General features: G+C 49.8%; 6 protein-coding genes across 6 annotated transcripts; 1 reads left to right on the top strand and 5 right to left on the bottom strand.

The window, feature by feature from the left end:
* Window positions 1-292: 292 nt before the first annotated feature.
* On the bottom strand, window positions 293-1,477 carry KY384_001495 (uncharacterized protein; the record flags this gene model as incomplete). The annotated part of the gene is made up of 1 exon (XM_044810025.1): window positions 293-1,477. One exon carries the CDS (start codon window positions 1,475-1,477, stop codon window positions 293-295), a length of 1,185 nt encoding a protein of 394 aa, XP_044673037.1.
* Window positions 1,478-1,693: 216 nt separating this feature from the next.
* On the top strand, window positions 1,694-3,703 carry KY384_001494 (uncharacterized protein; the record flags this gene model as incomplete). The annotated part of the gene is made up of 6 exons (XM_044810024.1): window positions 1,694-1,758; window positions 1,812-2,005; window positions 2,060-2,798; window positions 2,850-3,444; window positions 3,501-3,630; window positions 3,684-3,703. The coding sequence occupies 6 exons, from the start codon at window positions 1,694-1,696 to the stop codon at window positions 3,701-3,703; spliced, it is 1,743 nt and encodes a 580-aa protein (XP_044673036.1).
* Window positions 3,704-4,139: 436 nt separating this feature from the next.
* Window positions 4,140-6,025, bottom strand: KY384_001493 (uncharacterized protein; the record flags this gene model as incomplete). The annotated part of the gene is made up of 2 exons (XM_044810023.1): window positions 4,140-5,789; window positions 5,846-6,025. The coding sequence occupies 2 exons, from the start codon at window positions 6,023-6,025 to the stop codon at window positions 4,140-4,142; spliced, it is 1,830 nt and encodes a 609-aa protein (XP_044673035.1).
* A 191-nt stretch (window positions 6,026-6,216) lies between these two features.
* KY384_001492 (uncharacterized protein) lies at window positions 6,217-8,894 on the bottom strand (the record flags this gene model as incomplete). The annotated part of the gene is made up of 3 exons (XM_044810022.1): window positions 6,217-7,748; window positions 7,778-7,907; window positions 8,280-8,894. The coding sequence occupies 3 exons, from the start codon at window positions 8,892-8,894 to the stop codon at window positions 6,217-6,219; spliced, it is 2,277 nt and encodes a 758-aa protein (XP_044673034.1).
* A 484-nt stretch (window positions 8,895-9,378) lies between these two features.
* On the bottom strand, window positions 9,379-11,058 carry KY384_001491 (uncharacterized protein; the record flags this gene model as incomplete). Its single annotated transcript, XM_044810021.1, has 1 exon — window positions 9,379-11,058. The coding sequence occupies one exon, from the start codon at window positions 11,056-11,058 to the stop codon at window positions 9,379-9,381; it is 1,680 nt and encodes a 559-aa protein (XP_044673033.1).
* Window positions 11,059-12,862: 1,804 nt separating this feature from the next.
* Window positions 12,863-13,214, bottom strand: KY384_001490 (uncharacterized protein; the record flags this gene model as incomplete). The annotated part of the gene is made up of 2 exons (XM_044810020.1): window positions 12,863-13,029; window positions 13,121-13,214. The coding sequence occupies 2 exons, from the start codon at window positions 13,212-13,214 to the stop codon at window positions 12,863-12,865; spliced, it is 261 nt and encodes an 86-aa protein (XP_044673032.1).
* Between the last annotated feature and the right edge of the window lie 363 nt (window positions 13,215-13,577).

Below are 13,577 nucleotides of genomic sequence, written 5' to 3'. Positions count from 1 at the left end.
CCTATCGAGGGAAATGGTTAGGGATGCACAAGTTGATCTCAAAGCCAACTGCCTCTGGTACATGAGCGGATGTCTGAGCGTGTACAAAATCTTGTCTATATCCTCCTTTTGGAGCTTCATTAGGACATCAACATTGTCACAAATTAGTATTGGCATTAGCTGAGGATAATCTGATCTGATCAAAAGTGTTGGTCGACCATACCACAGGCCTTTACTTCTACCCATAGGGTAATCTCAATATCATTATGATCGCTGAAGCTTAAAGTATCAATGTCTTTCGATGTGTCAACTTTCAAAGCTCTAGCCCTAGCCATTTCTGAAAATACGGGCAGTTTCTCGCACTCACAGGTCCACCGTCCTCGCAAATATCGAAGACAGGACACCTCCCACATGGAGCCTCGTTTAATCCAGTTGGCTTGGTCACCTCTCCCATATCGGGGCCATCTTGTTCGGCAAGCGGGCTCCTGACAGCTCGATAAATGTACTTGATCCCACTCTCTTTGCTATGCTTCCTCAATTTTTGTAATCTGCCGTCCCACACAAGTATATCTACCAGCGTTTGAGCATCAGATATTTTCATCGTAGTCTTACTGATCTTGCTCTTATTGACAGCAGTGGTAATATCCGATATAGAGGGGTACTTTTTATAATTTGGAGGAAAGGGTCGCATATGCTTCGTGCGTTGTCTGCCGTGGTCTTCCGTTAATGCTAGCCTCTCTACTTCCATCGCTCCCGACGCCTCGGCGTCTTCTATTGAGACTGGCCCCTCCGACATTTCCCGATCAGCATGCCTCCTCTTTTTCCCATGCCATTTCTCAGATGGAAACCACCAACTTTTTGCGACAATCCAGCGATCAATCCAGAAGCTTATCTGCCTTACAAATTCTTCATCCAGCTCACCATCAGCGAAGAATGGGCCGCCAATGAGGTCTTCAGCCGGCTGCAAGCCTGACAACATGTATGTTTTACGCGCTGGATGTTTGTAGTTTGGGACTGTCTTGATCAAGCGTTTCTGTTCCAATGATTTGAGCACTTTATCCATGACTGTCTTCGGCAGATTTGTGCGCGACTTGAGATGTCCAGTCCACATTCCGTCTCTGCCAGACGAACGTATATAAGCATAGACGACATTGGCATCTGGGTCAAGGCCCTCGAGGGCCACAGTGACGGTCGGGGAGATACAGCGCCAACATGCGGCACCACCGCGTTGCATGAGCTGGAATTTCCCGCTTTTTGTGAGTGCCGATGCAGCGAGCTGTAATGTCATTAATGCATTGTTGGGAATCATTTGAGTCGCCAACAGATCAGCTTGGCTGAAGACAGTATCGGGGGGTTGGGCTACGCAGTGACTGTAGAGGGCGCTCTTGATGTCGTCAATCGAGGGGGTAAGAACGTCGGGTTTGGCCTCATCATGTTCAAGCAAGTTGGACATAGTTGGGTCCTCTACCAGCGAGCCGCCTACAGCATCCTCATCCATTGTCGTTCCTCTGAGAGCTGAGTGAGCTTAAGACGGGAGTATGAGAGATCAAATATGGGGAAACCCTAATCGATAAGAGATTTCGGTATTAGGCGTTTAGGGCTTCGAATTGTTTTTTTCGACTGACTTCTAGAACGAGATGCCTGCGCAACGTGTGGATCAAGCGAAATCCTTCCGATCTGTTTAGCACTCGAAGCTCCAGTACTTTACCTGAATATGGCCGACGCTCTGAAGGCAGATGGCAACAAAGCCTTTGCTGCAAAGAATTTTGCAGAAGCAATGTCGGTCTGAACTATTCCGGCTTGATCTGTCACTACTGACCCTGTTGTTGCAGCGACAAATTCTCGCAAGCTGTCAAAATAGAGCCAGAAAATCACGTGCTCTATTCTAACAGGTCAGGGGCGTATGCTTCCAAGAAAGATTTTCAGAAAGCCTTAGAGGATGCAAACAAAACAACGGAGATCAAGCCAGATTGGGCAAAGGGCTGGGGTCGAAAGGGCGCCGCCCTTCATGGAACCGGAGATCTCGGTATGATATACGAGGATCTTTAATATCAGCAACCGCTTACATGACTTGTTTTAGTGGGCGCAAAAGACGCCTTCGATGAAGCTCTCAAACTAGATCCACCTAATGCTCAGGCCAAGTCTGGCCTGGCTGCTGTCGAACGAGCAATTGAATCAGAGCAGACCGGAGGCTCTGCTGGTGGACTCGGCAATATGTTCAATGACCCTCAAATCTTCCAAAAACTTGCCGCCAATCCTAGAACTAGCGGCTTTCTTGCAGATCCGTCATTCATGCAGAGCCTTCAGCAAATACGGCAGAACCCTAACGACGTAGGCGCTGCTATGCAAGATCCACGGATGTTGCAGGTCATGGGTGTCCTCATGGGTATAGATATGAACTTTGCAGGAGGTGGCCAGGATGGTGGATTTCCAGACTTGGGAAAAGGTAAGGAAGATGAGGAAGACGTCTCGATGCCAGATCATCGTCCACAGTCTCCCAAAGGTGCCGCCCCCAAGAAAGCCCCGGAGCCTAAACCTGAACCAGAGCCCGAAGATGAGGAAGCTTTGGCACAGAAAAAGGCGAAGGACGAGGCTGAAGCTGAGAAGAAGCTTGGTACCGAAAATTACAAGAAGCGGAACTTCGATATTGCGATCCAACATTACAACAAAGCTTGGGAATTGCACAAGGACGTAACCTACTTGACCAACAAGAGCGCTGCTCAATTTGAAAAGGGTGACTATCATGAGGCGATAGAGACTTGCAAAACAGCGATCCTAGAAGGCCGAGAAGTAATGACTGATTTCAAGATCATAGCGAAGTAGGACTCCTGACATCGCCTTTTCGAATGTTTGCTGACCAGATCATTAAGGGCTTTTGGCAGAATAGGCAGCGCATACGAAAAGCTGAATGACTTATCGCAAGCCATAGACAACTATCAGAGATCTTTGACGGAACACCGTACACCGGATATCCTCAACAAATTACGGGCTGCCGAAAAGGCGAAGATCAAAGCGGAGAAGGAATCTTTGATCAGCCCCGAGGAGGCTGAGAAAGCAAGAGAATTGGGTGGCCAGAAGTTCAAAGAAAGCGATTGGCCAGGCGCGGTCGAAGCGTACACTGAGATGACCAAGCGCGCACCAGAAGACCCAAGAGGATACTCAAATCGTGCAGCAGCTTTGATTAAACTAATGACCTTTCCAAGTGCGGTCCAAGACTGTGATATTGCAATTGAGAAGGACCCGAACTTCATCAGAGCTTACCTGCGGAAAGCGCAGGCCTACTTTGGCATGAAAGAATATAGCAAATGCGCTGACGTCTGCACCGAAGCTTTGAAGCACGACCAGACCGGCGCCAACACACGCGAGATCGAGAGTCAGCAACAAAAAGCTTTGGAGGCGCAATTTGCTGGAAGATCTGGCGAAACCGAGGAGCAAACAATGGAACGTATTCAGAAGGATCCAGAGGTGGGCGTTTGAATACAGGTCTCTACCAAGCAATCCTGTGCTAACTTCAGCATCAGATCATGAGCATACTCCAAGATCCGATCATGCAGAGCATCTTACAACAAGCGAAGGGCGATCCTGCCGCTCTTCAGGATCATATGAAGAATCCGGATGTAAGAACAAAGGTGCAGAAGCTGGTGATGGCGGGTGAGAGCTCTTCCACTGCTCGAGTAATTTGCACCTGCTAATCTGTCAACCAGGCGTGATTAAGACTCGTTAAGTTGGAGGCTTGTAGCTAGTGATGGATATGTCGAGCCAAGTGCAAAGCTGTGGAAATGCAAGTCATCCTCTTGAAGCGAAATTAGCGACCTTTTACCAGTTACCAATGGGGACATAGCGGAGACAAATTAAACGCCAAACCACATCACTACTTTCATCCTCTTTCTATGATCGAAGTTCGCAGAATCGAACATCATTTGCCCTTTGATTCTCACAACCCACCGCTTGAAAGCCTACAGAGAGATGCAGAATCCAGTCCACGATCGACCTGCTCTTGTCTTAAGAGAAGAACACTGATTCACGATATCTTGCGACAATATGGTAGCTCTCAAGTACGCTTCGGTTCCTCCGAGGCTTCATACTCCGCTCTGGCAATTTCCTCTTAATGTGACCGAGGGCGACCCATTGTTGGACGTGTTAACATTGCCAGACGAATCCTATGCGTCTTGGGCACGGCTTGCCACGAGTCGACTCTCTTCCAGCGGCTTGGCTGGAAGCGGACGTAATTTCGAGCTATGGACGGGCAAGGACGGTGTGAACATGTTGCTCCGAGTCACACGATGCCCATGAGATTCTCCAGCTCCTCCGGGCTGAGCGTGCTCCTTCTTCTGCTTCCCTTCAATTTCTTCGTCACGGTCCTCTTTGACGCTAGTTGCTGCCTCGTCTTCTTCTCTCCTCTCCTCTTGGCGTTTTCTGCTTCTTTTTGCGCTAACTCTAGCCGCTGGGCTACGCTTGGTGCTGGCGAGGAATGCCGGACTTGTTTCTGCTACCTTATCAGCATAGCATGACGTCGCTAATGCGCGACATTCACTTACTTGTGGAATTCTTGACTTGATCTTCGGCGGGCTAGGCTGTACGTCTCCGGAGGTTGCGAAGTCAGGTAACGAGACATCGTCTTCCCTGACCTCCAGATATCTAGAATTTTCCTCCAGGATCGCTGAGATAGAATGTAGCGGCGTAGGCGGCGCTGGGACTGAGTTGGGATCTCTTTCACTCAAAGGTCTGCCTTTGTTCGGTTGCTCAATGTCTTCGATAACACTGGCGGTCTCCTCCAAGGGATCATTAAAGGGTATCTCGTCAATCTCCTTGCGCATCTCTCCCAAACCATCAGACCCTGTCGAGTTCCTGATACCATTCGTTACCTTGAAAGGCGATTGCCGAGCCTCTTGTGCCGAGGGAATCCCAGAGCCCAACTTAAGTCCGACCTTCAGATCCTCGAGATTGATTGTATCACCGTCATCCGTCATTCGCTTTTTCCAACCACCTAATAGAGACACCGCTTCCCTCCACCTCTCGGCCATCATCTCCCAGCCATCTCTCAACCGATGTATCTCCTCCTCTCTTATTTCCACTTCTTCTAACGGTACAAAAGAGGGATTGGTCAATAGTCCTCTTAGATGCTCGAGCACTTCGTCCGTACTAGTCGCGAGCGCTTCATAGCTCGGAGGCCCCACTATCACACCGTTCTCATCAAATGTTCCTTCACAATTGCCGCCAACTTCTGCATCTCTGCCTTGATCCGCAGGCAAGCCTTGCAGACTCCTCAGCGTAGCCAACGTGCCCCTGACAAGTCCGATCAGCGCGTCATTCTCATCACTCAATCCCTGGCTCAACTGTGTCAAGAATTCCGTCGTCTCCTCTTTGAGGGAGTAGTCCGGGCTATTCAGATCTGTCTCTCCGCCTATAAACCCGTTCTTATTTGCCTGCCCGTTACGACTGAAGCCCGGTGTGACCACCACAACACCGATTTGATTGCTGGTTCCATCCCTTCCTCTGCGACCTTCAAGGTGTTTCTTCATTCTTGTGATCTCACGGTCTCTTCTTCGCAGATCAGTCGCACATTGTGCGCGGATTTGCGCCACGCTCCCTTTCAGTCTTGCCATCTCAGCTCGCAGCGCCCGATTGCGGGTTTCGGCGCTGCGAAGCGTGGCTTGAGCTGAACGCTCCTGTGCGTTCATGAGAGCGAGTTGACGGTCGATATCCGCGTTGCGGATTTCGAGACGGGCGATTGTCTGGCTTTGTTGGGTGTTTGTCGTGCGGAGGGTTTGGATGTTTTGCGAGAGGTTCGAGAGTGTGTCTGATTCGCGCTACCATGGCGGGGTAAGCAGGGACATCATGAGACGGCAGGACTGAGATTGCTCACATCTCTTCGTAGTACCAGGTCATGCACGAGATTCATCACCTGAGTCATTGTAGCATTGATGCCGCCGTCTGCATCCTCAGGCTTCGCAAATTCAACGGGCGCGCCATTGCGCAAGAGTCCGCGAGATAACAGTAGATTGTTGATATAGGCTGATGCAGTCTGGCGACTTTGCGTCTCCATTGCGACTAATCAATGATGCAAGAATCAAGTGCATCTGAACCACGAAATGCGATGCGACACAAAAGAGTAAACAAATAGCCGGCTGCCAAGACATTCACTTTACTCCGCATGTGTCCTAATCTCCGGCGCTAAATTTCTAGACAATGATACTCACATGGGTAAGAACTTCTATCGAATGGTTATCTACAAAGTCATGACAAACCTACCCTCTGCATCAACTCATTTCTCAAGGCCGCTCGACTGCTCTGCGCCCTTGTTACCGCATCCCGATTTTCCTCAGCCCTTCGGACGAGATATTTCAAACAGTCGCCCACAGAGCCCCAGACCATGTATTTGTACGCACTTGGCCCTACGTCTTCTATATGGTGGTCGCTACCATTTGTTTTGTTCTTGTTTGCCAGGATCAGACCACAGCTTACTTCGTCAGCCATGCCCATGAGTTGTCCATAGACAGCGTCGATCTTCTTTTCGTCTCGCTCTGACTGCTGCTTTCGTATTTCCATGGCTTTCTCAACAGAGATCTGATTGTGACTTGCAAGTACCAGCTCAGTCTCTGGAAATGCATGTGGCGCTCCCGAATATCGAAGGACGCTGTTCCACCGTCGCTTCAGGAGACCCTCAGTAATCTTGTCATAAGCTTTATCTGTACCTTCCTTGGACGCCCAGAACAGATTACGGGGATCAGTTGACATGTATGCGCCCCTGACGAGCTTGACACCAAGCACGATTTTCTCCTGTTCAGCGACCTTGAGATGCCTGGCTAGAGTCATCGGTGCGGACCTCAAATACGCCTGATAAGTGCCGTACACGATTGCTCTACCACGGTTGTACCTTCTTTGAAACTCAAGAGTCCATGTGTCGATTCCATCTTGCACAGCACTTTGCTCAGCATCAAACAGCAATCTGACCCTTTTCATCCTCGCGAGCTCGCAAATCTCGATGGCTGCTGCCTCGACTACAGGAGGCAGCGGTGCGTTGGCAGCCAGCTGGCGCATAACATTATGGCCTGCTCCTGAGAATTTGAGAGCAACAAAGTCTCCTGGTACAGCCATCTCGACCGTCTTGATTGTCCCTTCTCTCCATGAGTCCACCTCCTTCATTTCTTCACGAGTCTCTGTCTTCCTAATTTCTGGTTTATCGCCTCGCTCCAGTACAATCTCCTTGCCGTAGGAAAGAATCACGCCTTTGAAGCCAAGTTTCTTTAGGCCTTCAACTGTTCGCTTGACCTCTTGTGTTGTCTCACCAGCACAGAAGTGAGCGTAAAATGTCTTCTTCAAAACGAAATGCAGCAATGGATTGCGGTCTGGACTTAATACTGCCCATGATGAGTTTGCAAGCACTGAGAATGCTCTCAATACTGGGCTCAAGATTCTTGGAGAAGAGGAAAGACTCGTGATGGCATACGAACGAAGCAGATGTGAGAGAGAAAGAAGTGATAACGGTCGTTCTTTGACCAGGTTTCTTTCAGGATCCGCTGCAAGCCTCTTTCTCGTCAGATCAGTGAGCGAGACTTGAGTCGTGATAGCTCTGTTGCTTGCGTACGTCGCTCGATGTGGTAGGCTTTTGATCGCAGAGCTGAAAGCTAGAGCCTTCGATAAGTCTCTCATCGCCGTGATTTCGGTCGCTTTGTTGCAAATTGAAGGAGAATGGGTCTCTCTAGCAGCGACACCGTGAAGGAAGTAGGCAAGCAGGCAAGCGTCGCCATGATACAAGATTGGTGGGGCTTATCGTGGGCACGTATGCATGATTGACAGTGGAGAAAGTCAACCAACCGCGAATAGCCGAGCCCGGGTAGGTCCTCCTTGTTCTCGTCAAGCATGACGATTTTCTGGCGAGCCCCTTTGTCATAGTCCCTTCCACTTACTTTCCGCTTGATAGATGCCTGTTTACGTCAGATTGGGACCGATACCTGTCCAGTCTATCACGTACTTCTATCAGCTTGTCACACATGTGGGTAAATACCAAGAAGCGCTACCTAGAGATGCGATGCTCCAAAAATATCTATATTGCTCGTACCATACAGCAAATGAACGCCTCGCTGACGGTCCAAAATGTCTAATCGTGTTGCTTATATATGTAACGGCGAATGGCGAAGGTTTACAATGCTGCTCATCACTCGACCGCTCTTCTTGTTCACTACTTGTGGAAAACCCCCCCAGAATTGCGAATGCCCAATGTTCATGATGTTGCCAAAGTCGTGATCCAGCTCCGGCAGCTACTAGTGGCTTCCGTAAGGCAGATTTTGGGTGATTACCTCCTCCTCGAGAACTTTGAGCTGTTCCTGCAATCTCGCCTCTTTTTCCAGCAATCCGTCGCGGACATTCTCCATCCTGAGGATCTCTTGAATGAAAGCCTCTGCGCTTTCCTGGTCTCCCTTTTCACATGCTTGATCGTGCAGACCCTCTATTTCGTGGATCTTGCTGAGCGTCAGTCGATAAAGACGCATCACCTCCCGTGAATGTGTATAAAGGTCTGTGAGCCGCTTCTGGGGTGTTTGCGATTGAATGGCTTCGGTAACTTTTCGGTACATCTCTTGCAACTCACCAAGGGATGGGAAGGGTGAGGATGTTCGTTCGGACACCTGCGGCGGTGTCATTAAATGGAGCCTGGATATGAATTGCGGGGCATGTGGATTGAAAGGGCTGCAAAGGCCTGAGTTGCTTGATGACTGTTCGCCTGCTAAAATGGAAGGCCGGAAATACTGATCGTGTTCTTGATCATGATTGCCTAGTGGCACGCCACCGGCTATGGAGTGTTGTGAGTGTTGTATAGCGTGGCGGCTGCTGAAGTCTAGTCGTACGCCGCCTGGAGGAGAGTTGCATTCGGATGTGACACTCTCTTCTGCAAGATCACTCCCTGGCTCTGACATACTGACATGTGTCCACAGACCTCTTGATAAGTCTCTGCAAAGCCTGATGAAGATTGGTTAGAAGAGATAGATGCAAATCAATCGGCTAGCAAAAAAGGAGACGTAATGGCGACGGACTTTCACCTGCAATTTGATGAAAATTGATGCAGGCTTGACAGAGAAAGTACAGTCGATATATCGAGAGTCAAGAAAACAGCCTACGAGATCATGAGTCACGTTTGCTCTGAGGAGATGCTTACACCGTGCAAGTACAAAGATCTCATCGCGTCGGAAGTTGGGATGAAAGGCATAGCCCTAAAAGCCGCGTGCAATTGAGAGAAGTTACAAATCGTACCCTCATTTGTGCCATGAGTTGTTATTATTCAAGATCCCACCAACGCCGTCGCTTTCAAATTAGCAGTTCTATTCGTACAAGTCTCCAAAACCTAGACAGTCGATCGAATGTTATCCAACTCAAATCAGCCTGGAATGTTTGCAGAGCCTCTCATACTTCGTCCTCCGTTTCCAACTCAGTCCCAGGCATGACAACATCAGGAGCATCTTCGGCTTCTTCCTCTAATTCTTCTCGGTGCATGTGCCGGCTCTTGTACCAGACGAAGCAAACCAAAGCAATACCTACAACAAGAGCAACGACGATTAATAGAACGTTGATCGGTATTGGATTCCTGTGGAAACCCTTGTGAGTTGCAGCATCCAAGGCACTTTGTGAAAAGTTGAGTAAGCCAGCCAGACAGATGACCAAGCCATACACTTTTCCAAACGTCTGAAAACCAAACACTTTGGCAGCATAGTCAGACACTGCAGTGTAATACAGCGGGCGGTACAGCACAAAGAGGATGACATTCGCGTACGCTGCCCATAGGAATGGGAGGACACCCAGAATACCAATGACGGTGGCCAGGGCTACAAGAAGCCCCAAGCAAAATGTGGTGCTTGTACTGTCAAGAATGAGTCCGATGAAAGGGATTGAACATATCCCTCCAACTGGAAGAGCTACGTCGAAGAAGTGATTGATAGTCTCAGCCATATTATCGTCGAGTAAATATTCGTACTGCGTGCGGATAGTGGCGACGAAGTAGTTGATTCTCGTCATTTGCACCACAGTGAAGAGCGCTATGAGGACGAACCATGGAGATTTGATCTGTTGAAGGGCTGATCGCCCGTGTTGCGCACCCCAGACGCCGCTGATTTTTCTTTTCTTTTCCTCCTCTTGCTCCTGTTCACTGCCTTGTTTTCCGAGCAAAGAAGTTGTTTCGTCAACGATTCGATCTCGGTGCTCGAAACGCTGCTGTCTGGATCTTAAATCACCATCACTGTCCAGAAATTTGGAGTTGTCCACGATTTCTGCCCCCTTTACAAGCTCACCCACGGTCTTGTAGGAATTTGACGGCATAACGGTAATCTGCACGATGAGGATGAACACGGGAATGAGAAGATAAACCAGAAAGAATTGTTGTGGTGTGAATGTTTGATCGGAAGCCTCATAAATTAGTCTGTAGATGAGAAAGATGGCACTGGATGAGTCAAAAGCTCCGGTAAGTAAAGCTAAGATAAGTCCTGAACGTTGCGGGAAAGTATTCGACAGTTGGAAAGATGATATGAAAACAAATGGCCCCCCCAAAGCAAGAAAGAGGTAGCCTGGTATGTATGCATCGAATGGTGACTGCGCCGCGAATGCAAGCAATAAGGCGCCGATGGCTAGGAGCACGCTGCCAACAATCGCACTGACCCTCGGTCCGTACTTGTCCAGTAGCGTGCCAACTGGAAGAGCACAGACGTTGGTAGCGACCGCCGCAGTTGTGAACATAAGATTCAGTCGTATCTCTTGGCCGTAGCAGGTGCCTAATGCTCCAGCCGTAATTATGTACTCTTTTTCATCGCAAGATTCACGGTAGACACCTTCACTGACGAGAACGGGCTTAATTGCGGCATATCCGAATACGACCCCGGCTGAGAAGAGACAGTAGATTACTGCAAGGACGACTTGGAGGATTCTCTTCAGCTTCGAGACCTCGAACGCGCCCACTGGTGTTTCCTTTGCCTCGGGAGGCATGAGTCTACTCCCTGCAGGGTTGAAGGACATCTTACGATGCTCCGAACGTGCAGGCGACGCATTCCGGACCTGCTCATAGGAAGTCATCGAGGCAACTCTGTGGAGAGACATGGTGAAGAATCGTTGACGTTGAACAGCAGAGGGAGGTCGAGCAAGACAAGCCTTCAGTAGTATAAATTGCGTGTTATCGCGGCATGGTGACTTGTTGGTGCCAGTCGCAAGGAGAGCTGTAATGACAGAAGCGTCGAATCTTTACCACTTCCATTACTGTGAACAGAGATTGAACGGTGCTGGTGAGGGGTAGCGATCTCGGCGCCATGCCGAATGTTAGATTCAATAGAGTTCCGTCAACCTTATTTTAGAATCTTATCGAAGTCGCTAGTTTCTAAGTGCCGACGCATCAAATGGCAGACCAGACCATTTCCCTACAGATGACAGTAGAATACGTGACTTTGTGGTGAAGCAGAGAGTTGGCTACGATGAGCTCCAGCCTGCATTACTAAGATGAGTAGCATGTAGTGACGTCGCTGAAGGAGCTGAGCCTTCCTTTACACCGCACCGACATTAGCAATCTCAAGTTCGCATAAATCATCAGGTCTCACCACAGGCTCTATGTCTCTTGCTGATGTACTGGACAAGCTCCCGGGCCTTTTGTATCCCACCATTGTCTGATGCATTTTCGGTGGAATTTGCATAAACATTCTAGCCTTCCCATTTCATCTCCAACCGCAAACTCTTCGAAGCAGATCACACATTCGGCTTCACCCTCTCCATTCTCTCCTACGCAGTCCTTTTCCGTCGCATTATAGACCACCATTCCCGTGGTACGTCGTCTTGGTTGAATGGATGATGATCCGGCGGTCTCGAAGGCCGAGCTATTGTCATGTGCTGCGGAGCCAAGCGACCGTCTTCCGGACGCTTGCGCTGGCGTAGCTGTACTGGCAGCCACTGCTGCATCCATTGCCGCCGATGGACGTGGCCGTGATACCGCCAGCGTCGATGATGTGGAGAAGTGAGTTTCGATGCATGCTGTCACGTGTTCTTCCCGTGCAATGTCCGACCCGTCTGGGCCTTTTGGTGGCAGTTCACGGTGGCAGATGGGGCATTCGTCTTCCTCCTTCAATGGTGGTGCAGGAGGCTGCCTGGAGAAATGTGGCTGGAATTCGGGCATGTGAAAAGTGCGTGAAGTTGTCGGTGAAGCCCCGCCCATGGAAGCATGATGGCGATGATTCAAATGAGATAAACGATGATGGTGTGATGAGCCTTCAAGGTGACGCTTCAATCTAGTCAGACAGTTCATCTCAAAGCTTTGAAGTACTCACGTGCTCACTCGCCTGACTAGGCGCCGATCCAAAGACTGTTGGCAGAGTTGGAGGTGACATCGCATGGCTCGCGGGACGAAAACTGTGACTATGTCTATGGCGTGATGTATGAGGTAGAGAATGAAGACTGGGAAGAGTTCCGACCTCATGATCACGTATTGGGTCAGTGCTTGGACGAGACGAAAGATGTTGGCTTTTCAATGCGGTTGGCGAGGCATTGGAAGACCCCCATGAGAACGAGCCTCCCTCACTATCCCTTCCATCGGCTGAAGGGATTTGTCGCCTCCTGTCATTTGTCTCGAATGGCAAAGGGCGTGGCGATTGATCAGGCATATGCGGAAGGGGGTTGGGGTCAGGGACACACGGGTTACACAAGCGGACTTCCTGTCCTCCGCCCAACGCAGGGTCAATCTTGTATTCCGAAGTCCGAGGCCTTTCCGTGGTCCCTGACTCTAAGCTACCATCTTCCGTCAAATCCACTATCTCGAGCCGACTACCGGTGGGGCTATTTGGAGAAGCGGGGTTGATGTCAGGTGGGTGCACAATGAACTGTCGAGGAATCGTGATCCGGTGCGGTGAGCAATTGTTGCATACTACCCGTCCACATTTCCTGCAATGGTGTTTACGATACCAGAATGTAAAGCTTGTTCCGCAAATTGGGCAGTTCGAGATGTCTTCGTCAGGCTGCCATCTAGGGAGTTTGATATCGCGACTGCGTCCTTCAGATATACTTTCAACGCTCGGGCGTTTAGGTAGTGGTCTGTTGAGAATTGTAGAAGGTAGCGGAGGATTGCGAGTGCCTGATGGCCCAGTAGACGCACGGTTCCTAAAAGTATGAGGAGAAGCTGTACGCAGCCCTCGATAGCCAAAGAATGGGCCTGATGATGTTCGTCGATCACGCCCGTCTCGTGCCTCAGAGAAGTGCCTCCTCTTATCCTCAACCATCATGACTCTTCGTCTTGCCGCCAATTCTGTCAGATCCAGTTCTGGATATTGCGCTTCTGATGACCGTGCGGCTGAAATCCCCCAAGGAGGCTCTGTACTCGGAGGTCGATGAAATCTCCGAGCTGATATAGAGCTCTGTGTCAAAATATCGCCATCGCTGTGACCTCTCCTCGTCAAGCTTTCAGCTCTTCCATGGCCGAAAGTGTTGCGATGTGAATCGACCGATGTAGGATGGTTTGAAGGTTGAGTGCTCGGGAGGCTGTAATCTAAAGATGTGGAACTGCCCGACCGATGGGTTGAACCCATCGGGCGTCGAGCGCTTAGGCAAGGCTTCTTGAAGGGTCGTTCAGCAGGACAGCCGTT

This window comes from Bacidia gigantensis (genome assembly GCF_019456465.1).
Source record: "Bacidia gigantensis strain McMullin 20006 chromosome Unknown contig_132, whole genome shotgun sequence".
Lineage (NCBI taxonomy): Eukaryota > Fungi > Ascomycota > Lecanoromycetes > Lecanorales > Ramalinaceae > Bacidia > Bacidia gigantensis.
The sequence above is the reverse complement of the archived record's forward strand: the minus strand, read 5'-3'. Positions and strand labels throughout refer to the sequence as shown.